General features: G+C 44.3%; 2 protein-coding genes across 3 annotated transcripts; both read right to left on the bottom strand.

Moving 5' to 3' along the window:
- Positions 1–488: 488 nt before the first annotated feature.
- On the bottom strand, positions 489–12168 carry ndnfl (neuron-derived neurotrophic factor, like). Of its 2 annotated transcripts, none has more exons than XM_030442968.1 (4): positions 11559–12168; positions 8612–8851; positions 5684–5808; positions 489–2594 (listed from the first exon to the last, which is right to left on the bottom strand). In XM_030442968.1, the coding sequence occupies exons 2-4, from the start codon at positions 8788–8790 to the stop codon at positions 1165–1167; spliced, it is 1734 nt and encodes a 577-aa protein (XP_030298828.1). In that variant the 5' UTR covers positions 8791–8851; positions 11559–12168; the 3' UTR covers positions 489–1164. The 2 variants fall into 2 exon arrangements, with proteins under 2 accessions (XP_030298828.1, XP_030298829.1); XM_030442969.1 differs by lacking the exon at positions 11559–12168 and adding an exon at positions 11472–11558.
- Positions 12169–17199: 5031 nt separating this feature from the next.
- On the bottom strand, positions 17200–24533 carry sparcl2 (SPARC-like 2). The gene is made up of 9 exons (XM_030441135.1): positions 24231–24533; positions 23676–23760; positions 22840–22912; positions 21601–21712; positions 21225–21343; positions 20983–21137; positions 20003–20115; positions 18715–18809; positions 17200–17822 (listed from the first exon to the last, which is right to left on the bottom strand). Exons 2-9 carry the CDS (start codon positions 23739–23741, stop codon positions 17767–17769), a joined length of 789 nt encoding a protein of 262 aa, XP_030296995.1. The 5' UTR covers positions 23742–23760; positions 24231–24533; the 3' UTR covers positions 17200–17766.
- Positions 24534–24890: the final 357 nt, after the last annotated feature.

The following is a 24890-nucleotide window of genomic DNA, read 5'->3' as shown; positions in this document are numbered from 1 at the left end:
AACTGATTATAAAGTTTTCCTAACTCCTAAATGTTAAGATTCTATGATTTCTTTATTCCTTTCTGACAGTAAATTGAATATATTCAGGTTGTGGCCATAAAAAAAACACCTCTGAGGTCGTTATCTTGGGCTTTGGGAGTCACTAATTGACTTTTTTTTTTTTTTTTACTTTTCTGACATTTTTAGACTGACAGCAGCTCTATCATATTTTCATTTTTTTTGGTAAATATTAAAAAAGTAATTAGTTGACAGCCAAAGAACAGAAATAACTCTTCAGGGCTACTTCAAACCACAGTCATTCTGAAACTATATTTAAGTTTCTCTGTAATATTTCATGTGCAGCCCCGTCTAGTCTCAAAAATAAACCCATTTAATCTTCCTGCAATTAAATGTCACAGATCTGGATGGCACTGAGCTGTGACAAGTAAAAATAGATGCTGAAAACAAGTTTAACAGTCCAGTTTCCACACATGCATCACTCAGTCAAGAACGTACAGATACCCTAGTATTTATTGGTGCGTTTGAAGCAGCACAAGAATACATCAAAGACAATGAGGCAAGTCACTAAGTATTTTTCACTGCTTCATGCGAAAGCAGAACACAAAGATACACACTGACTTTGAAGTAAGCATCTGTAGATTGCGCCCATCTGTGTTTATAAGCCTGTACAATATGCAGCACTGGGGATATACACTGCGAACCCCCCCGTCTCAGATGTTATCCAATTATTGCCCCATCTGTTTCTGTTGCATATTTGGCACAGTCTCTGTTGTTGTTTTTGTATCGACTTTCTGTCATCACAAACCTCATCTGTCCTGTCGCACCCGCAGACAAAATAAGCACTTGGACAACTGGCACGTCATTATCATGATCAACAATGAGAAACAAAATGATGAAAAGCACGAGAGTCGTTTTCTGTAAATGTTATGAACTTTTGCTGGTGTGCAGATCCTTCCCATTGGCTTTCCGTCCGCTTGCAGGGAGAGTGCAAGTGGCGTTTGAACAAAAACCATTGCTCCTTCAGAGGGAATATTCTCTCGTTGTGGTTAACAGTCCCTCCACAACAGTCAAATGGCTTCGTTCTCATGGTCAGTCTTTACAGCGTGTCCATGACCGTTGCATTTTCCCCTCACAGTCCTGAAACCTCCTGTAGGGGGCGGCAGCTCAGCAGTCCTTTCTGGTCTTCACCATCTTGCTGCCGTACTTGATAGGGATCCCCCAGCGTCTCATTAGATAGACATCAAACACATAGGCCATCCCTGGCTCCAGGCCCCCGATGACAGCTGTAGTGACGGCCCGCCGAGGATTCAGCTCCTGGAAATACTTGCAGAGAACCCTCTCGGTGTCAGAGCGGGACTCCGGCCCCAGACAGGGAGCAGTTGTAGCCTCTGTCTCACCGATCCCCAGCTTTCTGCGATACACGCAGTAGAGGCTTCTTTCCTCTGTGCCCATCCAGGCCAGGGTGACGCTGTTGCAGCCACGCAACCGGTTGAAAGATTTTATCTGCAAGGTGGAGGGCAGAGACGGGACCCCTCTGCGGTGGTAGGCCGAGGAGGTCTGCATTTTGACGGAAGCCGTCAGACCTCCAGGCAGAGCTGGGTCTGTCGCGGCCGACATGTGGCTACCTCCTTCCCTCTCCAAGTGGATGAGATAAGCAGGACTTCCCTGGAGCCAAATGTGTGCTAAGTCTCCCCCCACAGCCTGCGAGGTCAAAACCTGACCTTTGCTGGACACGGTGACCTTCACCTTCTCACCTGAGCCACAGCTCTGCAAGGTGAGGAGCCCGCTCTGCTGCAAGCCCCGAGGACGGAAGGTGAAGAACTGCTCTGAGTTGGAGCTTCTGTCGTTGAAGGTCACCCACCTCAGCTCCCCTTCTCTTAGCATGGTGATCGCTGCTCGAGCCTCCTCGTGCGTTCGAGCGAACGCCCCCTTGTACGCCGTGCTGGTCCCGTTCAGCCTGTCGATCAGGAAGACGTCAAAGTAATACTGAGTTTCGGGCAGAAGCTCGGAGACGGTGCACACGTTCTCCATCCCCTGACACGCACACTGGAGGTCAGCGTACTCGTCAGTGGCGGCTGATGGTGGAGTCCTGGGTTCGGGATAAGAGTCCCACTGCTGCCACCACCACTCCTTCAAAATGGGCCACGCCGTCACTCTCCTCCTCCTCTCCTTCTTCTCTTGTTTCTGGTCTTTGTCTTTGCTCATGCCCTGTTGCGCGGCGCAGAGGCTGGGGTAGTTTTGCTGAGCGTTGACGAGGACGCAGTATTCATAACCCTTCTGCGTGTGTGGGAGGCTGGTGATGGAGGCACTGGGAGCCCAGCTGAGGGTGACGCTGGTCATGCCGACACCTAACGTGTGAACTCGAGGGTCGGCTGGGAGCAGAGGGAAGGCGCCGGAGGGCCCCGGGCCTTCGTGGAGGTACACCGTGGCTCGAGTGTTCTGCTGTTTGGAGCGCAGCCTCACGATGTAGATGGAAGCGTGGGGGTACGGAGGACCCCTGTAGGTGTCCACTGAGTTGCCTGTGAAGCTGTGCATTTTCTCCTCAGTCCCAGGACCTCGCCACCAAACCTCCGGCATACTCTTTTTGGTGCTCCCTGTGAGACACACAAGGAAAAACAGTTACAAACTCTGAAATGTGTTTGCTTAATGTTACATCACTTGGATGTGAGAGCTTCGCTGTGCAGAAAAATGTGTAGAGTTTGACACTAGACGGGGAGTTTTCATATTCATGTAGTGGCGGGGAAAGTTTCTCCGCTCCATTATACGTTTTCATCATCACGGGGCTGCTGAGCAAACAGACTCCAGACAGCCAGCCTGTTACAGCGTTGAATCTCCCATTAAACCACAAGTTTTCACATGTCTGTTTGCAAAGAGAGTTTTGTAAAAAAAAAAAAAAAAAGGAAAAACCAAGAGAACAAGGGCTTTTTTATTCGAGCTATTTTTGAAGTTTGGATCAAGCCAGGCTAGCTGTGGTCCCCTGCTTCCAGGCTTCATGCTAAGGTAAGCTAATTGCCTCCTGGCTCCAGCTCCAGATTTAGCTCAAGGGAATCAAAGTGGAGTCCATCTCAAACAAATGTCAAAATATTCCCTTCAGATCCTTTGGACAGTCTTTCCTTCGAGTCCTGGGGAGCATGGGGAGCTATATTTATGTTTCTAGAAGAAGAACAAGATAACTAGCCTCTTGTTATGACAACAAAAGTGTATGTTCATATCATAATAACTTTGTATTTCATAATAACAAAAAAAAAAAGCTTGTTATTATGTGAAAACATCTGGTTATAACATAAACTTTTCACAATATCACACAATGCTGATTCTGCCTTTTTAGTTAGGCTGTCGCAATATCAGATTTTCACAACACGATTATTGTGGCCAAACAAATTCATGATCACGATATTATTGCGATATCTAATTTTTTTTGTATCACAATCATCGTGAATATTCCCACACGCCATTCTGTAGTTTAAAAGTAAGCATTGCAGTTTAGTGAGCATCTATGACAAGTGTAATCGAACGGACAAAGCAAAACCATAACTACAGAAATTAAAGCTAAGAGCATTTCAGGGCTTGCAGAACACATAAGCACTGCGAATTGCACATAACAATGAACAACAGAACCTTGCTGATGTAGATGCAAATCCTAACCACCTAATAAATGAACAAATAAATAAATAAAATGTCAATTGCCACTTCAAAACTTGGTTCCCAGTGTCTCCATTCATACCTAAAGTGTTGTCATTGTGAAGCGCACACACTCTCCACTTGAATGACGCAACTGGCAATTAAACGCCAAAAAAACCTCCGCCAACGCTCGTCTTCGCTGCTCAGCGCTCCCCGAGATGAGAAATCGCTCCTCAAACGAGACCAAATGTTTCAGAATCAAAGTGAATAATTCAGGCTGGCGATGGGGACCCACGAGCTCAGGGTCTGAAAGATTCATGTGTCATTTTATAACTTCATAATGTTGTTTTACCACGTAGAGGGGCTTGTTTAGTTAACCTGGAGAACTACTCATGGAGCACGCCAAGGCTTCTATTCTTTTCTGGAATTCTGCACCTTTTTTTTTTGGTCGGAGATTTGATTTGGTTCACGTTCAGCACTCGCTCTGACTTTTTAAAAATTTTGCTGCCTTGAAGTCTTTTTTGAACGCTTCAGTTTTTGAAGCACAAAATCTTGCAGACTGAAAGAGCAGAGTTTTATCTTACTTCAGTGTTTGAATCAAGAGTCGGCAGTGGTTGACTTGAGTGTGTCTTATAAGATTTAAAATCCAAATGTAAAGCTTTACAAGGAATGTGTGACAATGTGACAGCCAGATATGATCACGCTGACTGTCTCTGTCCTTGTCAGAGATAGTGGGTGGTATTTAAAAAGAAGAAAGGTTTTCCATGCTTTGCACAAAAAAAAAAAAAAAAATAGGTTCGATGTGCTGGAGAAAAACATAGCGGTGTTTGTGATCTAACAGCAGTGTTGAATTAAAACTATGACCTCCGGGCTGCAAACATTAATAACCTGTTCGTATTCCTGCAAATTTATGTAAAATTATCTTAAAACCCCCATCCCAGTCTAGCCCAAAGTTAATTCAAAGCTGTTGTTGAACCACTGAATGCAGGCATGGTTTTGGGCTTATAAGGTTATAAGCAGATTTTTTTTCCCAAGCTGTCAAAAGCTCTGTAGGTTAAAAACACACTGAATTATTAATTTATTTTTCTCGCCTGAGTTTTCTTTTTTATGAAAAATAAGCCTGCAGATGACCTATAACTGCCTCTATTAGCTGGAAAACACACTGAGTCCACATTGTACAGTCGTATATGGTCCAAGTTCAAATGAGATAACATCATGAACACTTAACGCATGTTTTTCTAAGGAAATAAGCAGGCGCCTGGCATTTTGTGACCTCAAATACCCCTGTGTGTGAGAAATGGGCCAAAACTCATTACAGTCCTTTGTATTTCCTTATTTACACCTGCTTTGTGCGTACAAAAGAGTCAAAAACAAGTGCTTAGGTGGAAAAAAGGCCTATGCAAAGAGCAGAATGTATTGAACTACATAAACTTGCATCATTTCCAAATTTAGGGATTTAAAATAAACTGTAATAAACTATATATAACTGGATTTCAGATCTCAAAGGCTACATGACGCATCAATCATCCAGAGGCTGGCTTGCTAGTGTCTCAGGAGAGAGGGGAAAGAAGAGAGAGTGGGTCACACATTGGCTGTTGTAGGCTCTAGGTTGGGCCTAGAAGCACAGCAGTGGTTTTGTTTGCTATTTTGTTACCATTATCTGTGGAATACTGTGTTTTGAACTAAATATGTTACTGAAATGCATTTTCTGAACATTTGGAAAAAGGAGAAGACCGTTTTTGTTGGAGCTGGCAAAACTGTATACATGCTAGTTTATTAGCTTGTTTGTTTGTTGATTGTCCCCTGCTGATGTGTTTTTTCTGCATGAATAGAATCGGGATAATCTTCTGTCTTCAAACTGCGGCCTATCTGCCGAACTGTCTTTGTAAAGTTTGGCGTCCTTTCTACAGATTCTGGATGTAACGCCGTACAAAGTTAAGTAAGATTAAAGTCTTTGCCCTCCACTAAATCCCTATTTGTTGTTCAGCGATGATAATATCTAATTGATCGTCTTTGGCTCAGCCAGATGTCGTGGTGATCTTCAGTCTTACTGTTCACTCACACTGCAGGCTCTTGAGGGGTTTGTCCTTCAGGGTGCGGGCAGCCAAGCTCCATTCGATCGGGAGGTCACAGGGGCTGACGGTCACCGACATCGCCGGCGCCTTCTTCTTCAGCGTGAAGTACAGCCTGTGGAGGAAAACACAGGAGATAAAACCCACGAGAAGTTGCCTGATTCATCACGGGGAATGTCAAAAAGATAACATCCTGTTTCAATTCAGCTGCGAGGTGATGGATGAGAAGACAAGATATCTTCCTGCGCACACTGCAGCGTTCTTTCATCGTGTTTGGACGATTTGCCGATACGGGGGGGGCGATTGTAATTTTCTCCGCTGAAGCTTGAGAAATTTCAACATTGCAGCTGTTTCAAACATCTGCCGATCTCTGTGTTTCCATTTGCCGACATGCTGATCAGACGTTCGATAGCACATCGGGAGAGGTGACCTGGGAATCGCATGATGAGGCGGCATTGACAGTTTTAGATGGATATCTGCCTGTTTGCTGGATCGTGCTTTGCATGGAAACATAGCGTGATGCGATGTTTTGCAGATTTGCATGTCAGATGGCAGTTCAGAGGCAGGTAAAGGACATTTAGCATTCACACTGTGGTGGTCTGGTCTAATTTTAACTTGAACGGGACCCAAACTGTCCTGTTACACGTCGTGTCCTCACAGCTAGTCGTGAAAATCAAGCAACGGCGTGCGCATTTGTTGATAAATATTTGCTCCCCTCCCTTACAAACATCATTATTCATGTTTCTGTGCAGATGGTGGTTGTTTCCGAGCAGATGTGCGACACTGTCATTCTCAAGGGCGCTTTGCGGCTTATTCAATAGAGTGATTAATTTCTGATTCTGTGTTTTTTCTCTCCATTATTTGCCGTGCGGTTCCGCGTGACTGCACCGGTGGACAGACTGCAGCACACAGGGAGATGCATTTCGCAATTTTCAGCTCCCAGTTTTAGAAAGCGAGCACTGGCACTGGTGTGTAAGGTTCAGGCCAAATGGGCTCCACTTCCTCTCGCTCGCTCTCCAGTGGTGCTGGAATCAGCCACTGTCTAGAAAGGTGGTGGTGGTGGCGGTGGTGGCGGTGGTGGGGGGTGATGGTTGGTGACTCGTTACTGAAGTGGAAACAAGGGTGAATCTGATGAGCAAGGCCTGAAGATTTATTCATGACTCTTCAATGACCTGCAGATGAGGAGAAATCTTCACTTTTTGTAACATGAAGGAAGTCAAATTAACTTTTACAAACTTGTTCCAAGACTGAGCATTTCAAGAAAAGATTTGCTGGGTTGACTCTGATGCTTCAACTTCATTTCAAGCATCTTTACAGGACAGAACTATTGTTCAGATGTGAATTTATCTTTAAAAGTTAACTTTTATTTGGAAACTGTTCTGTTTTTTCATTTGACAGTGATCACATTTGATTTTTAGTTTGGATTTGAACATTCATAAAACAAAAAAATCTTCTCTGATGTGCCATTTGCCATTTTACCCCCTCCCCGTTTTATAGATAGTCGGTGAGTGTTTGAGGCTGTTGGTTGAACTAAACAAGTCATTTGGAGACCAGCGGCTCGGGGAAATTGTCGTTGGCATTATTCATAATTCTATATACACTGGAGTGGTTCGCGGCCTATTTTGTTGTATTGTCGTTTACTCCCACGGGCCCAACAGAACACAATTACTCAAGGACGTCATGTTCCCGATGTGTTTGTTTGAGTGGATTCAATCTGGATGTTATTTAACAATGTTTATTATGTACGTAAGTTATTCATAATGTTACATTATAAAGTTTCCATACAGGATACAGTCACACTCCCCGTGTTCAGGTACTTTTCATACACTATCACAGCCAGTGGTGGAAAAGTATCTACATTTGTTTGATAACACTGGTAACTCAGATCAATAATACAAAATATAATCAACAAATACATTTTAATGTATTATTTAAGATTAAGATAAGATAGCTCACAAGCCAAGCAGATTAGACCCACCTTTAAGGTATGATCACTACTTTCACTTTTTTGTATTTTGTTGCTCATACTTTTGTACTTTTACCTCGTAAACAAAGTTACAGGCAACCAACGATGGAAGTAACTAAATACAACTACGACAACAGTACTGTGATTAAATCATCATTATCATCATTTCGGGTACTTGCACTTTTAGTTGTAGAGTATTTTTTCCAAGTCTGTGATTTTTACTTGTACTTACAGTGCATGTAAGAATGCATTGCATGTAATCTAGCCTACTTAGTTACTTTAAAATCCATAACTGATTACTGATTGAATTAATATCTAAGCCTTTCATCTGCATTTTTGCAGCCAACAAGGCTATCTGATCTCAGACAGGCCAATGAGAACGCTGACATACGGACAAAAAACTCCAAAACTCTGCAGTGGGTGCAGGTTTGGAGAGTTAACCGTGGTCGCTGAGCAGAACAGAGCAGGAGTCGTTTGGACTGAAGATTTGGATTTGGATGGAACGCCTGCTATTGATAATGCAATCAACTCATTGCATTTTTGAAAGGATGCTGGTCCACCTCCAGCCAGCTTTGTGGTGACCAACACAGGTATTTTAAGCCAAACCACGATTCATTTTCTAACCCTGACCAAGTGCTTTTTTGTGCCTTAACCTAGAAGCATAAGCACAGTGTCGTGACATGAGAACAATCTAAATTGAGCTTAAACAAACTTACAACTTATCTCTGGTTTTGCAGAAACTTATTTTGCCAACATTTATTTTGGCGGTTGCGTTGTCCTGAACACAAATATCTGAGGATATGCACTGCAAAAAACCCACTTATAGTAGCAGCATTTGTCAAATCCAGAATCATTTGTTGACAAACTTTCATGAGTTGCAGCAGGCATGGCAACCAGACCACGTGAGTGTGGATTGCTTCGTACCTTTCCCCCAACCCATCTGTCTCCCTACCTGCGAGTTCGTCCTTTGGGGAGAGTTACGGAGGTGATCTTTCCCTCCGGCAGCCATGTAGTCGGGCGAAGTGGCACCTCGTTCTCAGGCGCCGGGGCAGAGTGCGCCTGGGGCCACGAAGAGCCACAGAACAGCGCCAGAGCTGCGCCGATACACCAGGACAGGGACACGAGTGCCATCGCTGTCTCTTTCGCTCCTTCGCTTCCCTTCAGTCACCGCGACTTGGATATCACCCAAGATCTGGAAAACACACGGCGGAAAGGTCAAGACCATCAATCAGGGCCCGTCCACACACACACACACACACACACACACAGACACTCAGTTATATCTCTACTGTACCATTCACACAGACGGTAAAGAGCTGTAGCGGCTGATGATTCATTGATATGAAGAAACATCCCTATCCTATTCAGACAGAATTATTCATGCAGGGGGGAAAGAAATTGCCATGCTATATTACTCAGGGATGTGAGCGTGTGTGTGTAGCACAGCTTGACACTCACTGTAAAAAAAAAAAAGAAATCACCCATCGCACTACTTTTCAAAGTGTGAAGTGGGTTGTTATTATCACTCTGAAGTCTTTACATCTACATTTCTATTTTTAGTCGGGGGAGTTCAAATGGGTCTGTTCTCCAAATATCTTTCATCGTGGGTATTAGCGGCCATTTTATCGGGAGCGGGTGACGCCGCGGCGATGTGGGGAGAGGTACACAAACAACACCTGGAGGTGCCTCTGATGCAGTCAGATCCAATCAGCATACATAAATGCATCGCCTAACAAGAGGGACTTGTATCTCGCTTTCTTTCTGCCTTTTACTGCGTTTCTTTCACACTCTATTAGTGTTTCTCTGTTTCCATGTGTATATTTATACATATATTCGGGTTGTGCGAATGTGTGTGTGTGTGTGTGTGTGTGTGTGGTTGCGGTTTAGCGATGGCGGATGGGATGATTACAGGTCTCAGTGTTCCTCTTTCTCCCCAGAGAGAACACATTTGTTCAAAGTCACACAGTCTTCACAAACACACTCCCCGCCTCCCCTCTAACAAGGTGTATTATGTCAGTGCTGTGCCCTATAGATCAGATGACAATCACAGTGGAACCATGAAGGTGGCTACAGAAGGCACATCAGAGTGTTTTCGGGCCCCGGGACGCTCCGAGATCCAAACTCACAAACCGTTGCACAGCTACAAAGTCGCACAGAGGCGGCTGCTCATTATCCTTGCACAGAACGAGGGGAGTGAACGACCCATAAAGCTTTAACTGAGAGACATGCAGTGGGAGAGAAGCAGATTGAAATGGGAGGGAGGGAGGGAGGAAGGGAGAGGAAGGGGAGGCTGAGGAAATGGAGAGCAAGAAGAGGAGGATGTTGGATGCTCGAGTAATTAGAGGGAAAGGAGACGGGAGAGAGGAAAAAGAGGAGAAAGTGCAACTGGAGAAAAGAGAGAGAAGGCTGGGGGAGGAAAAACAACATTATTGCCACGCAACGAGGTTGCGATGAATTTGCCTCGGCGTTTTAGCCCGACACATGCAGCTGATTGGTGTTTACTTTAGCCCCCGTGTCGAATGGGTTCTGGTGTGTCACACATTAGCAGACGGCGGCACACAACCTCGCAGCCCCTTCTAGCACCCTCATTCAATCTTGATAGAGATGAAGACACACACACACACACACACACACACACACACAAAAAGCTTGGCGGGCTTGTTTCTTCAAAAACGCGGACCCGGCTGATAAAATATGCATACGGCTCCTCAGCAAATTATGGCCAATTGAATTTTCATAAGGGCGAAAAAAGGCTGGGTCTTAGAGAGAGAGAGAGAGAGAGAGAAAGAGAGAGAGAGAGGGAGCCCGGTGAACTTAACTACCGCCCTCTATAAATAAATACACACTCCCCCTCTAAACACAGGAGCTCAGGACTTTGATGGTCCCACTCACTCAGACGGGTTTCCTCTTTCCATTATGTTTATCCCAGACTGTCAACTGACTGCATTTATTCTGGATGCTGCTTGGGTTTTAATTAAAGATACTTCAACCCTGCTCTGTTCCCCCCCCTCTCTCTCTCTCGCTCTCTCTCGCTCTGTCTGCTTTTCATTCGTCCCCCCCCTTATTCAGAAGTTGATGCAGGCTCAGTTTCAGAGGGGGACAGGTTGAGTGCTGTGCGCTATCTGTTCCGCACATTGTATTAGCTATCTTCTATCTCCCTGCTCTCTGGCAGGACCATCTGCCTTCTGTTATCTGTGGGCAGGGACAGATTAAATGGCATGGGGTGGTCCCTGCAGGATCCGTTGTCCCCCCCACCCGCAAAAAAAACAAACTACTGTGGGCGAAGAAAACTGGCCTGTGGTTCTTGGTGGGGGTTGATGGGATGATGGCAAAGGGGTAACACGCGATGACCATGGAACTTGATAGGATTTTACGGTTGATCTTCTACCTCGCTGCGTGTACATTGGAATACATTAACCCCTCTCCTGTCCTCCTCACTCTCATTGTCCCTTTGTGCCTGTTTCACTCTCCCTTTTCTCGTGTGTATCTCCCTCTCACACACTTTCACACAGTACCGCACCTTCTTTCTTCTTCACGCCTGCTCCGTCGTACTTTTCTTTTCAAATAACAAGAGAATTAGTGGTGATCACAGAGAAAAGAGCGGTAAAATACGCAATGACTTGGCCTTCAAAACATGCAAAAGTGCGATGCTGTCGAGATGAAAACGACAGTGCAACAAATGACAAGTGCCCCTGCGTCTGTCTCAGCTTTTTGAAAAACCCTCTAGAGACCACACACACGCACACACACACGCACACACACACGCATACACACTCAAAGAACTGATCCAAAGAAACAAGTTGCTGACTTACATATCCAGTTGAAATATGAGATGCTGGCGCACTCACACACACACGCTCAGCAAGGACACCAACATGCATGCATGCATCCCCCCTTACCTTCTCTCAGTGCACGCTCTCCCTCTCCGAGTGAGGGATGGGATCAAATGAGAGAGGGAGCGAGGATGGAAGAGAAGAGGAGGAGGAGGAGGAGAAGGAGGAGGAGAAGGGGATGAGAGCCGGTCGCGAGGAGAGGAGGAGCGACAGCAGGTTGTTGTCGGGTGTTCCTCTGACTCCGTCTCCCACGGGGCGCTGCTCGCTCCCTACTTCGGGAGGTGTCTCTTCAGGGCTCAGGTGTCCCCCCAGGGCTGTCCCACCTCCTGCGCGCCCCTGTTGTGGTGCAGTGCTCCCCAGACGCTCTCCTCCTCACTCCTTCTCTCTGTCTCCCTCCCGGTCTTTTCACACGTGGAGTCTTGTCCCGCTAAACACTGTGTGAATGTCATCCGGTCAGTGGAGCCTGTTTGCTCTCTTCCCCTCTTGTTTTCCCTCCCTCTTGTTCTTTTCACTTGTTCTCCTCTGTTTACCTCCGCTGGTAGTGAACAGAGCTCACTTGCAATTCAAATTGGCTTGTGTGTGTGTGTGTGTGTGTGTGTGTGTGTGTGTGTTTGTGTATCTGTATGTGCAATCTGAGAGTGAGGGAGCGAGTGGGTGAGTGTGAGGGGGCTGGCGGTGAGGTCGCTGAATGGGGGTGGTGATGAAGAGCGAGAGTGTGTGTGTGTGTGTGTGTGTTGTCAAGAGCGGTGTTAGGGAGAGGGGAGGAGATGCAAAAGTTAAATACATTAACCATTCTGTGGCTGGTGTGATAACATCTGTAACGGGGCAGAGCTGCTGGCTGCATGTTAGAGGTTACACCGTCTTTGTGCCCTTATCGCTCGTTCCATCAGGTGCTTAGACTGCCTCCAAATGAACATGTTTAAAAGGAAGAGCGGCCTATCACATGCTTAATGGATTTATGCAAATGTCTGGCGAGCCTGCAGCCTTTAAAGCAAATTAAAAAAACCGTAGCATGTTAGATAAAAGACTTTTGACCTGTTTCAACGATGCTTAGGGAAACATTTGCACAATTTGTATAGTCAAATTTATGGAGTGATAATTTTTGAGGATAAATAGATACACAGAGGAAGCTCAGTATGCCCCTTGCATCATCCTTATTTAGTTGTCTCGTTGACTAATTTATATTTTCATATATAACACTTTTTACACTGTATCATGATACTCAGAGCTCACATAGAGGTTTAGCTACAGGTTTTTTGTTTAACAATGTAGTATTTCTGCTGTTTCTTCTGTCAAATGCGGATACAGATCAAGTTTCAATTCAAGAGAAAAATTTTAATACGTAATATATAGTAAATAAGTAAATAAAGGAATTTTTTCTGCAATATTTCTTGAGACTAGAACACAAATAGCTCATACATTTGTATGCTTATCCCCTTGCAGAACAGATTAATTACATTCTACTCAGCAATAAAAAAATTAAAAATGGGCTAAGACTGTCAAATGCTTGTGCAAAATTCAGAAACCGTTTTATTATGTAACGATGGAGTCATACTTGTTTATGTTCTCTAAAGGGTTAGTTTGAAGTTCAGAAAAATATGACATTTATCAAACAAGACCAGAAAACTCAGATACAGGTGTGTTGAAAAGTGTCCATTCAGCCTTGAGGAAAGAATATCCCACACACTGCTCTCACTCGGCATCACAGTGGATTCATGCTATTAAATTTAAAGCGCTCTACTTAGTAGTGTGAATAAATTGTGACGGCGAGCAGCAGAGAGTGCAGGATCTTCTTTTCTCAAGAAATATAATATTCACTTTCTTTCTTAAATTGAAGATCAATACAACGCTCACGGCCGTACTTTAAGTACAGTAGGGAAAAAAAACAAACTCTGGGCTGTTTCTATCACATTGGTCTTGAGCGGCGCCTAACACAGGAACAGCTGCAGGTAATTTTAGGTTTGTAGCATTAGCAACCAGGTCTGCTGGGGTAACTTGGAGCTAGTTGTTGTTGCTTCACGTAAGGATGGGGATTTTGAAATTGTTAACATGCAGCTAGCGGCAGAAAGAAAGGAAAAACTGCATGAATAAGGCGCCCAGTGACAGGCTTTATACCAGCTGTCTATCTGGTGAGTCAGAGTGCAGGAGATATGAAGCTACAGCCATGGCACCGTTAGCTTAGCTTAGCACAAAGTATGGAAACAGGTGCAAACAGCTAGCCTGGCTACATCTGAAGGTAACAAAACCCGCCTATAAGCACTTCTAGTGTTCACTAATTTACATTTTGTCTCTCTTTTGTTTAAACTGTACGGTGTGAAAATATCAACTTGTGGTTTTTTAAAATTTTTTGGCAGGAAGTGACAGAGCCAGGCTAGATGTCTGTTCCAGTCTGTGCTAGGCTAAGCTAACCTGCTGTAGCTTCACGTTTACTCACCTTACAGACTTCTTTTCCTTTTTTTCTTAGTGGTCTTTTACTCTCTGTGCATACTTTTCTCATGTTAATCTGGCTATGTACCTGCTTCAGTCTTGCAATTGGCTGCCTGGGGCTCGGCTTTGCGAGTGAATCCCCCTCTCCATGAGCTGAAATGAAAAACTTTTACCCCTGCATGTTATAGTGAGGACATAATGTAATGAACATAAGCAGCGACCGGACAGTGACCATATGTAGGTCTCTATACAGGACGGCCATATTGAGCGGCTTTATGTTCTCCACCTATAGGTCAAGTGTAGATCTCAGACGACCGGAGGAGGGTGGTGGTGGTGAGGAGGACATTCATATCAGTGGCTCTCCACCCCCCCCCAGCCCTCTCATCTCCACACAATGGCGGGCCTCATGTACCGTGCTCTCTCTCCTGAGCTCTTTAATCAATATCATCAGGAAAATAGAAAAAGAGGCCCGCCACATTGTGCACTAACTCCCCACACCCCCTCCCCGTCGGTTCCGTGATGGGGCCTTTTCTCACTCATTCACCAGGTACTCCAGTGTAGGGCTATTGAGGTCGCTGTGAATGGGACCCACTCCACCCAGAGGGAATATTGTCTGACCACAGGCTAAAATCTGAGAGACTTCCCCTCTCTCTCTCTCTGGCTGCAAAATCACTTCAAAGAAGAATGAAAAAAAAAAAAATGTGGCACATGAGCGCTATTAATAAATGTATCACTTCTGCGGCCACAACTGGTCTTTTTTGGGGGGGTGGGGGTGGGGGGCAGCGAGGACCCTTTACTGCGGCTGGACTCTCTTTCAAAGCCCGCAGCCTTCCTCTCTGTATCCCTCTCCATTGGCTGGCCCACTTTACAGTCCCTAAGAAGTTCTAAAAGTCGGCAATCTGGCAGAGAACGATACGCCGGCTGCTTTTGAAGATTGGATGGTGATTAACCTTAGAGGAGATTACTGCACACATGCAACTTTGTGTATGAGCTGCCGTTTTCACAACTTTGTTATGCCATGTTTTCCCTGTAAGGGGGAGAGTCTTGATCTGAGAATCACGTCGTAGTCTGTTTTCCCTAAGACTTTGGACATCTGTCGGACATCTGTCAGACGTGGAATTGATGCACGGGCTTGGGTGACACACACACACACACACACACACACATCCTCTCTCTCCGTTTCACTGCCATCGTGACTGGCCTGAATATTATCTTTTGATCCCACAGCTCCTCTCCTCTTGTGTTGCCGTTTAATAATTTATCAACATTCAGTCACCGGACAAACTCCCATCCGCACAGGAAAGCGACAGAAAAGTGCGGGTAAAAATTTCGTTTGGCATAATTGCATGAAAAGAAACTGCAAAACTGGCCTTTTCATCTATTATTGATGTCTGCTTACAAGCCATGCATTATGCAGGGGGCCGTCTTTATGACAACCATGTATTAAATATCATGTTCTGTTGGTTGGGGGGGGGGGGTCTGCATGCTTTCACTGCCACGGCGAGTTGGTAAAAGCCTGCATGGGCAGTGTTGTGTAAAGCAAAGAGAGAAGGAGGCATTGACAGGGAGGCAAAGCGATAGAGAGAGATTGACAGAGATGAGATGAAAGGTGGGGGGACGTGACGGAGGGAGGGCGCGCTACAGCTGACAACGGGTTAACAGGAATCTTTATTTTTAACAGCATGTCATCACCAGCCGCCCATCTGCTCCTGTGCTGAGTCCCATGGGAGTGTGTGTGTGTGTGTGTGTGTTAATGTGCGAGAGAGACAGAAAGAGAGATGCGAGCAAGCCATCACAGATCAGAGCACTGATCAGCACCCGGAGGAGGAGAATGAGGAGGGGAGAACAAGGTTAGAGAGGTGGGTGGCACGGTAATATCCAAATGGGGTGTGACAGGGGAGGACAGTGGGAGTGGAGGTGTGTGTGTGTGTGTGTGTGTGTGTGTGTGTGTGTGAAAGGGAAGTAGGATTAGGTGGATCAATCTACAACTCTGTGTTTGTATGGGGGGATGGAAGGAGGTGGAGGTCCAGAGGCAGTGAGAGGGAATCTATTAGCAAAGAGGAGGGGGGGGGGGGGGGGGGGGTGAAGACACAGAAAGAAAAGCAGCGGTGAGGAAGAGGAGAGGAGGAGGAGGAGGAGGAGGAGGAGGAGGAGGAGGAGGAGGAGGAGGAAGTGTGTAGGATGTGCTGGACCTCCAGGGGTGGCCCCAATAGCTCATTTTATTTATTTATTTTTTTTAGGATAAAGCGTCTCGTCCCAGGGGAAGAAAGGAGCGATTGAGGAGAGATGTTTGTCGGTGGAGGAGGAGGGACGGGACTGACAGCCGGCCGTTCTGCAGGTCACTCATCATTAGCAAATACAGTTCAGTACAGTTAATCTCCCCCTCCTCACACTCCCCCCTTTTTTTTCTCCTCACAGTTTAAACTTGTTTTTCACTCCGTAGACGAGCTGCAGCCCTCGAGTGGTCCACTTTATCAAAAGTTTTTCGGCGGAAATCTGATGGAATGAAAACATCGTTTTTGGTGATGCACAGCATGTGGAACAAGCAGTCCTCGGTCCTTGTTGTGCCTCGCGTCTGCACCGAATCTGCATCTCAACTGAAGTCTCTCCCCCCACTTTCTTCATCTTCTTCTTCTCCTTCTTCTTCTTCTTCTTCTTCTCCCACTGTCTTTATTTCTCTCTCTCCCCCCTCATCCTTCAGGCTTTAAATTTGAAGGCTAATTAGTCCAGAGAAACCAGTCATACCAAAGAACCCACCCCGGGCCACTCTCACATCCTCTTATTGATCTTGTAGCGCCAACACAGGCGATGCCACACTTGAAAAAAAAAATAAAAATCACACGCGAAACAGAAGCAACCAAACAAGACGCAACAAGAGTTTTTAGAGCGGCATGTATTATAGATGGTGCATACATACAAAAAGTCTGCAAGCTTGCATTATGCAAGTTTTCTGACCTTGACAGAGGTCAAGTGTTGCAGATGTCCTGCATCATGCTCGGAGATGCTATTTGCAGAGTCGAAAAATGTTTTTGCAGCATCGAAACCTTTTTTTTTTCTTGCGTTTTTTCCCTCTTCTCCTCAGTTCCTCCGGCTTTCTCAGCCATCCCCTCCCCCTCCTCGCTCTCCCTTCTCAGTCTATCCCTCATTTCTGATCCATTTTTTATGCATTACTCCATTACTCTCAACTCCCATTTACAGTGCATTACCTCCTCCCATCTTTCACAAACACACTTTATACTTCCCTCTCCTTCCTTCAGTCACTTTGCCTCCCTCCCTCCCTCCCTCCCTCGCTCTCCTCCAGTGCGTTATAACACTTTCCTCTACGTCTCTCCTTCGCCCCCTTTTTATTATCTCTTTGTCTTTTCTCCGGTCACGTCATCTCATGCTAATCTCACGCGTTTCTTTCCCCCCCTTATCTTTACTTCCCATCTAGTTTGTCATTCTGTATACATCCCTGCTGCCTGTTTGCGCTGATGTCATCCTTCCTTTCTAATTGATTATTCAAAGCATGTCATGTACTTTGGTACTTAACGCCGCCCCAGCTCTTTTACAACTCAAATTTACAAATGTCAGCTAATGTAATTAACAGTGCGGGCGGTCGGTCCGTCTAGACATCTGTCTCTTTCGGGGCACACACATGAATGCACCGACAGCCAGCAGACCCCTCACATTTGATGACGTGATAAATCACTAAATTACAAGCCGCGATACAAAGTCAAACAGATGAGTGAGCGGTGTGTGGTGACGCTGTCCTGTAGCTTTTAAAGTCCAGTCACCATGGCATATGTTGTCTTCAGGGAGTTCTCCACAGTACAGAGGACATGCAGGCATCATGGCTGTTCTCATGTCAAAGGTTGTCCTCTTTGATTGCACGACACAGCTTGCGGGAACCCATTCTCATTGCTGTGGATGAAACCAAAGAACAAATAGTTTTTGCTTGAAATGGCCTGCAGTATAAATGGAAAAACAAATGAATAATTGTACCGTAACTAACTGGCTTTACAGACTTGGAAAATGACAATAATAAGTTAAATATTTATTGATGTTACTGGTCTAACATATGGTTAATGTCTTAAAAGTGTCATAAATATTTAAGCGGAACTCAGTGGAAGCAAATAATAGCCATAAATATTTTAATCTCACATGAAACTGAACACCTGACTGTGAAATACAACAGAAATATTTGATACCTGGATTTATGCTGCCAACAAGTTGTGCAATTTAAAAAATAACTATTCTAAGGGTTCAAAATTCAAATTTAAAATTCAGTAAGCTCAGTTTGGATTTAAAATCTTGTCATTATCATGTCAAAAAATCGGTGAAAAAAATATTTTTTGTTGTTGTTTTTGAATGCTCCAGCGCTGTTTTCCTGTAAAGCTCCAGAAATGTCTTGTGGAATGTTAAACTTCACCTGACTTTCCGTCTGCATGGGAGTGAGTGGATAATCAGTTTTCCTTTTAGGGTGAACTAAACCTTGATGTTCACCAACACTGAGTACGTGCAATACTGAATTTCACATTCAATTAATTAGTTTAATCATCGTCCAGGAAATGATTTTCCCAGGGAGAAGAGTTATGTTTCAAACCTAATTCTGGAGTTAGCTTGAAGCAAAACGGATTGGAATGATTACGGAGGGACGGGGGTCATAAATTATCCTGTTCAGCTGGAAGAAGAAGAAGAGTCCTTTCTTGTGTTTCTTCAGTTGCATCAAATACATTAGACGCCTTTTAAACTCTGCTTCTGATTACAGTAAAATATAACCTGCCAGCAACATTTGGCAAAAGTTGTGACTAACACATGAACTGGTAGAACCAGGCCTCGGAGCGATCCACCAGGCAGGCTGTCCATTCTTGCAGGGTCACCTTCCTGTTCCTGTTACGGTCACATGACCTGCAAACACAGCACAGCGTAACACATGGTGACCTCATCACATGGCACTAGCAGGCAACACAGCAATTACAGAAACAGATGCATTCAGTCTTACTCTGAGGAGCCCATGCAGAAAATGACAGATTAGTCTAGATGCACACATATAAATGGTATAAAGACATATCTATAGGTATGGAACAACTGCACTGGGGGCTCTTCAACAGCCATTGTCTTTCAGTTCACCCTGGAGCGTTATCTCTGAAGGGTACTCCTTCAATTTGTGTTAATCCATGGGCAGCGGGAGACACAGCGGGTAATAAACATTATCATTGCTGGGAATGGCTTGACATTGACACAGCCAGCTCGACTCCCACAAAACCTGTCAGTGCAGACTGGCAGAGAAAAAGGGGGGTTGGGTGGGAGAATAGACGATATAGAAAAGGGGGGAAAAGATGGACGGATGAACCGATGAGACGAGGGTGGAGAAACGAAGAAGAGGGGGGCTGAGGATGAGTCTATTCGTGGGAGAGATGAAAGGAAAGTAGGGGGCACAGAAGGCGAGAAGGAAGTGCTTCAACATGAAGGAGGAGGCAGATGATGGAGAGCTGTGGTGGTGTGGTCATGAGATCGAAGGGGAGGAGAACACAGGAAGAGGGTCCTGGCATGGAGGATGAATGGATGGATGGCGTGCAGAGAGAACAGCATGGTGGGAGGTGCAACTTGGTCACAGAGCGGGGGCGAAACGCATCGCGGTGTGACATTTTTAACCCTTGGTGTTTCAGTAATAAGCTGAAAAAATGACACATTGCAAGAGACAGAAGGTTCACATTATGACGCTTTGAATGACATAAGGTACTGGTGATATGAACTTAGTGGGCGACACTGTCCTTATCTTATTGACCACCAAGTCACCGTATGGTCAGTAGATTTTTCCTGCTTATCAAATAGGCCATTTAATCATATTTTTTCCTCCCATGCCACTGGCTAAACACTCAAAATGAATCAGGGGTCATTAGTTAATAACATGCTTTTATGGTAAGTGCTTAATGAGTCTTTCGGAAGTTTAAGATGCCAATAATGCATTTATCAAACTGAGTCAACATATGAATCATCCTGTCTGTATATTTTTACTACATACGTATTTGCTCCTGTTATCTAATTGATAAACTCTTGGGAGCAGCCTTGCAGTGTGAACTGCTGTAGGTGGGACTGACTGAAGGAAAGCTGTAGCACAGTGCTCCAGTGGCATCCTCTTGTAGCGCAGCTTCCTCAGGTCCCTGCGGCTCAACTTGCCATCTTTGTTCTTATCAAGGACGGCAAATCTTTGCTAAAGAGAGAGAGAGAGAGGGAGAGAGGTGAGAGCGATGGTGGAAAAGGAAGCAGATTGTTCAACTTATCATTGTTTGCGCTGTGGAACAAACATGCGTTGTTCGCTGTGCTCGGGACACGGGTCCGTCAGTTGTTCCGCCTCTTCGGTCCAGAATGACTCCATGATCTGCCAGGAAAACTGATACACACATTCAAGGTCTTCAGAGGATGAATCCTAATGAATTTGATGATCCTCTGAATTTTCATTCAGCACCGCCATTAGGTCGAAATTTTGATTTGTTTATGTCCAAATACCTGCTGTAGTACAGCCTCACACTGTGTGTTTACGTGAATATTTTTTCATGTGAAAAATAAAGCATTAGTCTCTTTTTAATTCATCTGAGGCCAGGAGGTCAAGGTTAAGTTATTCCCCCCATTCACCATCTTATTGAATAATTTAGTGATTATTGACCAAATCCTATTTATACATAGTGTTCTTGAGAGCCCCGGTTTCATTCTGTGGGTGACCACACCGCAAGCAACACAGCCTACTTTCCCCTTAAAGTATGTTGTTAACATTGATTTCTCGCCAGACTATCCACGAGGCAGAGTTCGTCTACTTGCTCAACGGTGGTGTCTGGTGTCTGAAACAACTTTCTGTAGAGTGTTAGGTTACAGTGGGAGTGAAAATGAAAGTCCCTTGGTAAATCTTTCTTCCGGCTACGGTTTCTTTAGAGTTGCATCTTGTTGTGGGTATTGATTTTTATTTGCATCATTAGCTGAGGTCATGGTAGACCATAAATCATGTTTACATCCTCCCCACTTGGACGCAGACTGCTGGTGTCTGCTGCTTTTAGGCTCACCTCAAGCGTGAAGTTTCAGCTACCTGAGCAAGTTGCGTCCTCCGGGCATGGCTGAGGCAGCTCTGGGGCGGGGCGGCAGGTGAGTAGGACTTTCCCATACGACTCAGGAGCAGAAACCAGTCCAGGAGACGATATGGAAACTGGCTCAACTCCTCCTCGGTGCATTTAGCCTTGGGGACTGATCAAGAGGGATAACAGAGCTCATTTGGCAGGCGGCGGTGCACAGTGGAAATTGTGTGTAGTATCTAATGCTCGGTGTGTTTACCCAGACAGGGTCCTGTGTGAGCCAGTCCGGTGCGGCGTCTCTTTCTGCAGGCTTCTTTATGCAGCAAACACTCATTCCTATAGGTCCGCCCCAGAACACTGCACACTGGTGCCCTCTGCCTGATTGCATGAGCCAGTGCCCATTTCCAAAACTATACATGTGAATTGATCATTCAGCGTGCACAGCTAAATAAATGGCTGCTCTCCACGACTTCATCCCAAAACCTTATCTTGTTTTAGTTTTATGTGGGTATTTTTAACACATCCAGAGACAGTGATAATCAACTTACATGAAGATAAATACATTTGCTGATCAAAAAAATAGATATTTATCAAAATCCCAAATAGACTTGGTTTGAATGCCATGGAGTGTTTACCGTGGACAGGCCTGAGGACAGACACACTTGGGGACGAGGACCTCATTTTCCCGAACTACCTGGCACCAAGATCCCACCGGACTGTGACATTTTAGCAGCTCACAAAGCTTTTCTGAAACATGGAGAAAAACACCCCTGTGTTTAATTTAGTTTCCTAGTTTGACATGTGTGTGTTTTCTTTGCCTGATTAGAGGCCAGTTCAGACGATCTGTATTTCAGCTCAACACTGATTAAAGTTACTTTGGATGACAGCACGTTATGAAATGTCTCATAAGGGTCTGCTTAAGATAATGAAATGTCACAGAGATTTCGATGACAATAAAGCAGGAAAAAGTAAAGCAAATGAAGGATGTGACAGCCACCTTTTAATCACTGCTTTAATCATCGGTCCAGATGCTCTGGTGTTCGTATATGTGACCCAAAATGGAGATACATGTACGTGCCTGGGACTGCTTTACATTAAGGTTCTCATGGTAAGCATTAGTCTCCAGGTAATAAGGCCCTATACGATGCTTGTTAACATTAATACAACTACTAGTGATATGGTTAGAATAATGAACATTTATGGTTTGATTCCAGCCGCGAGCCATTGCTGCATATTTTGTAATCTTAAAAAACAAATGCTGAGAAGCACATAATAAAGGATTTATTCACTTTAAAAAGGCATTTTTCTCACTTTAGATCCAATGATTGCAAAAAGCATAGTTAACTGCTAATAAATGCAATCGGAAATATGTAGCAATTTTAAAAAGGCAACAAAAAAAACAATCTTAAATGTTTATTTGTCAAGTTCGTTAAATTATATGAGACTCACAATTCTTTTATTACTTTTATCAAGGTTCTAAAACTGTTATCAACTTGCTTGTATGAGTTTTAAGAAATTAAAGTGTAACAATAAATGTTTTTATGATGCTATTATAGATTATTTTATCAAGTCTTATCATGATGTATGTGTTGTTGTTGTAAATGTTCAATTCAAAAGGCAATAAAAAGTGAATTGCAAAGGAAAGTCTTATCATATGTTAAGAAGCATCTTAACAGGACCTTATTAACTATTAACTCAAATTTATTACAAGGCCTTTTTTTATATCAGTAAAAATGGAACCATGTATTTGCTGCATCCCATAATGCTTTTTTTTTGCACTTTGCACTCTGGAAATGGATCAAATCTTCTTTTGAACAGAACGTACTCTGTCTCTAAAAGATATAATGTGTAACAGACACGCAGTCAGATCTTACCTGGCTCGACTCTGCCAATATACGGTCTCAGGCTCTCCTCAGCTTGTCTCTGTTTGCGCTGGGCTCTGCCTCCCTGACACACACACACACACACACACACAGACACAGTTTTCTATTATATTGGAGGCAGATCTGAAAGGATACAAGGATCATGTGTTTCCTTCTTGTCATTCTGGAAAGAATGCACTCAAGTATAAACTTGTCTGTCATTGTAAACATATAGTTATAACTTTGGATGATGATGGGTCCCCACATGATAGAAATGTTTGCTCTAATCAGTGTGATGCATTACAGTTGAAAGGCTTATTATGAACCTTTGATATAAGTAATAATACATGCCGACTTATTAAAATCAGTCACTATAAATTCTTTTTTAAAAATGCACGAAACCACATTAAAATTGTAAGCATTCTACATCTCATCCATCTTCTGTCATATGCTTCGATTCTAAACTTTTATTTCAAAAACTTTGTAGTTGACGCCAAGTCCACATCTGCAACCAGAAGCCTCCAAGATCAAATGGGAAACAGGTGCAATGCTGACCCAAAAATACTGGAGCCGCACCTCCATAACTCTGGAATCACCGTTTTAACACTTCTGGAAAACAATCATGATGACTGGCCTAACAAACAGGCACGGAAATGCGATATGATAATTAAACTGATAATATATGCACTAAGCATCTTCTCACATCCAGAGATTGGAATGTAACTAAGCAGATTTACTCAACCAGTGTTTTGTGGTACTTTATACTCCTACTCCACTGCATTTTGGAGGCCAATGTTGTGCTCCACCACATGTAGCTGATAACTTAAGTCACTGGTTACTTTACTCACCATGGCTGTAAAAGTGTGAAGACTCAGCAGCAGCAGAAACAGGGCAAAGGTCACGCTCGGGTTCATGGTTGAAACAGCAAGTGGCCTGTAAGAGGTGATTTTCACAAAATATGGGACTAATTCTCTCGGATCTAGCAAACATTGCTGTTGTTGCTCTCTCGGTGGAAACAAGAAATAATAAATTTTTGGGTCTGCTTCTGGAACCATCATCCCTCCTCATTTAGATTCCATGATATCAACAACATTTTAGCTGGAATCTATCACCGAAGGACTCTCAGATTACCCACATCATGCCTCGTTTATAGATGCATTTTTCCTTCTTTCTCCTGTGGTGTCACTTACCGACAATTACTCTATTCCCAGCCATTCCGGTAATGTAGCGGGAAACAATGCAGCTCATTGAGTCTCGAGAAAACAATCATTTTCCATCATGGAGGAAACAGAGGGTTGGATTACACAGAGAGGACATCCAGCTTTAAGCTGAGGAAGTTATTACAGTCTAACAAGTCATTTTCTATCCCCCCTGGCTGCTTGAACACAAAAACACCACCTTACCTCTGTCACTCCTTTCTTCTGCTGTTATTCCCTTGTTAGTGTTCTCCTGCTTCTCCTTGTTGCCAGATAGCTTTTCTCTCCGTCTCACCGACTCCTCTGAGGCTGTATTCTTTTTACACCCCTCCTCAGCAGTCTTTACTTTTCTCTTTTCATTTGATACATCCTTTTTTTTTTACATTCTTGCCTTATCTAACCCCTCCTCTCTGCTCTACCCCTGTCTGCCTGACATAAGCTCCTTGTTGATTGCAGCTGAGTGCACAGGTATCTGAACTCAGTGCTGCTTTAAGACACTGTGCTGTTAAAGGTTTGCTGGGATGGAATATGGGGAAGCGCAGGAGAGCGAGAGTAAAAGATAGAAAGAAGATGAGTGGTTTTAATTCAGGCTGGCTCTGGTCCACAGGAAGACTTACAAGCCAGGGAGAACATATGGTCACACTTCTTCTCGCTTTGACACCCACATCTCTCCCTCTCTCTGGCTTTCTCACATTCAAACTCACTTTGTTTATCAGACACACATAAACAGTCTAACACACACCCAAAGGTAAACTACAGTGTGTAGAGGAACAAGACCTCTGAAAATATGAACCGTCAGAGGCAATAACAGGGATAAGGCTGCCCTCTAGTGGTTATCTTTGCAAATAACAATTTTGCTGAGCCGAA

The sequence above is a fragment of the Sparus aurata genome, chromosome 15 (genome assembly GCF_900880675.1).
Source record: "Sparus aurata chromosome 15, fSpaAur1.1, whole genome shotgun sequence".
Lineage (NCBI taxonomy): Eukaryota > Metazoa > Chordata > Actinopteri > Spariformes > Sparidae > Sparus > Sparus aurata.
This window is presented reverse-complemented; position numbering and strand designations above follow the sequence as displayed.

Bases quoted from the DNA above. Each gene is read 5' to 3' on its own strand.
- sparcl2 (XM_030441135.1), bottom strand. From the start codon at position 23,741: ATGAACCCGAGCGTGACCTTTGCCCTGTTTCTGCTGCTGCTGAGTCTT. The intron at 21,713-22,839 runs GTAAGATCTGAC...TCCATGTTTCAG, and splicing joins TATTGGCAGAGTCGAGCCAG to AAAAGCTTTGTGAGCTGCTA. The intron at 20,116-20,982 runs GTAGCTGAAACT...CTCTCTCTTTAG, and splicing joins GGAGGACGCAACTTGCTCAG to CAAAGATTTGCCGTCCTTGA.
- ndnfl (XM_030442968.1), bottom strand. From the start codon at position 8,790: ATGGCACTCGTGTCCCTGTCCTGGTGTATCGGCGCAGCTCTGGCGCTG. The intron at 5,809-8,611 runs GTAGGGAGACAG...TTTCCTCCACAG, and splicing joins CCCAAAGGACGAACTCGCAG to GCTGTACTTCACGCTGAAGA. The intron at 2,595-5,683 runs GTGAGTGAACAG...TGTGTCTCACAG, and splicing joins ACCCCTCAAGAGCCTGCAGT to GGAGCACCAAAAAGAGTATG.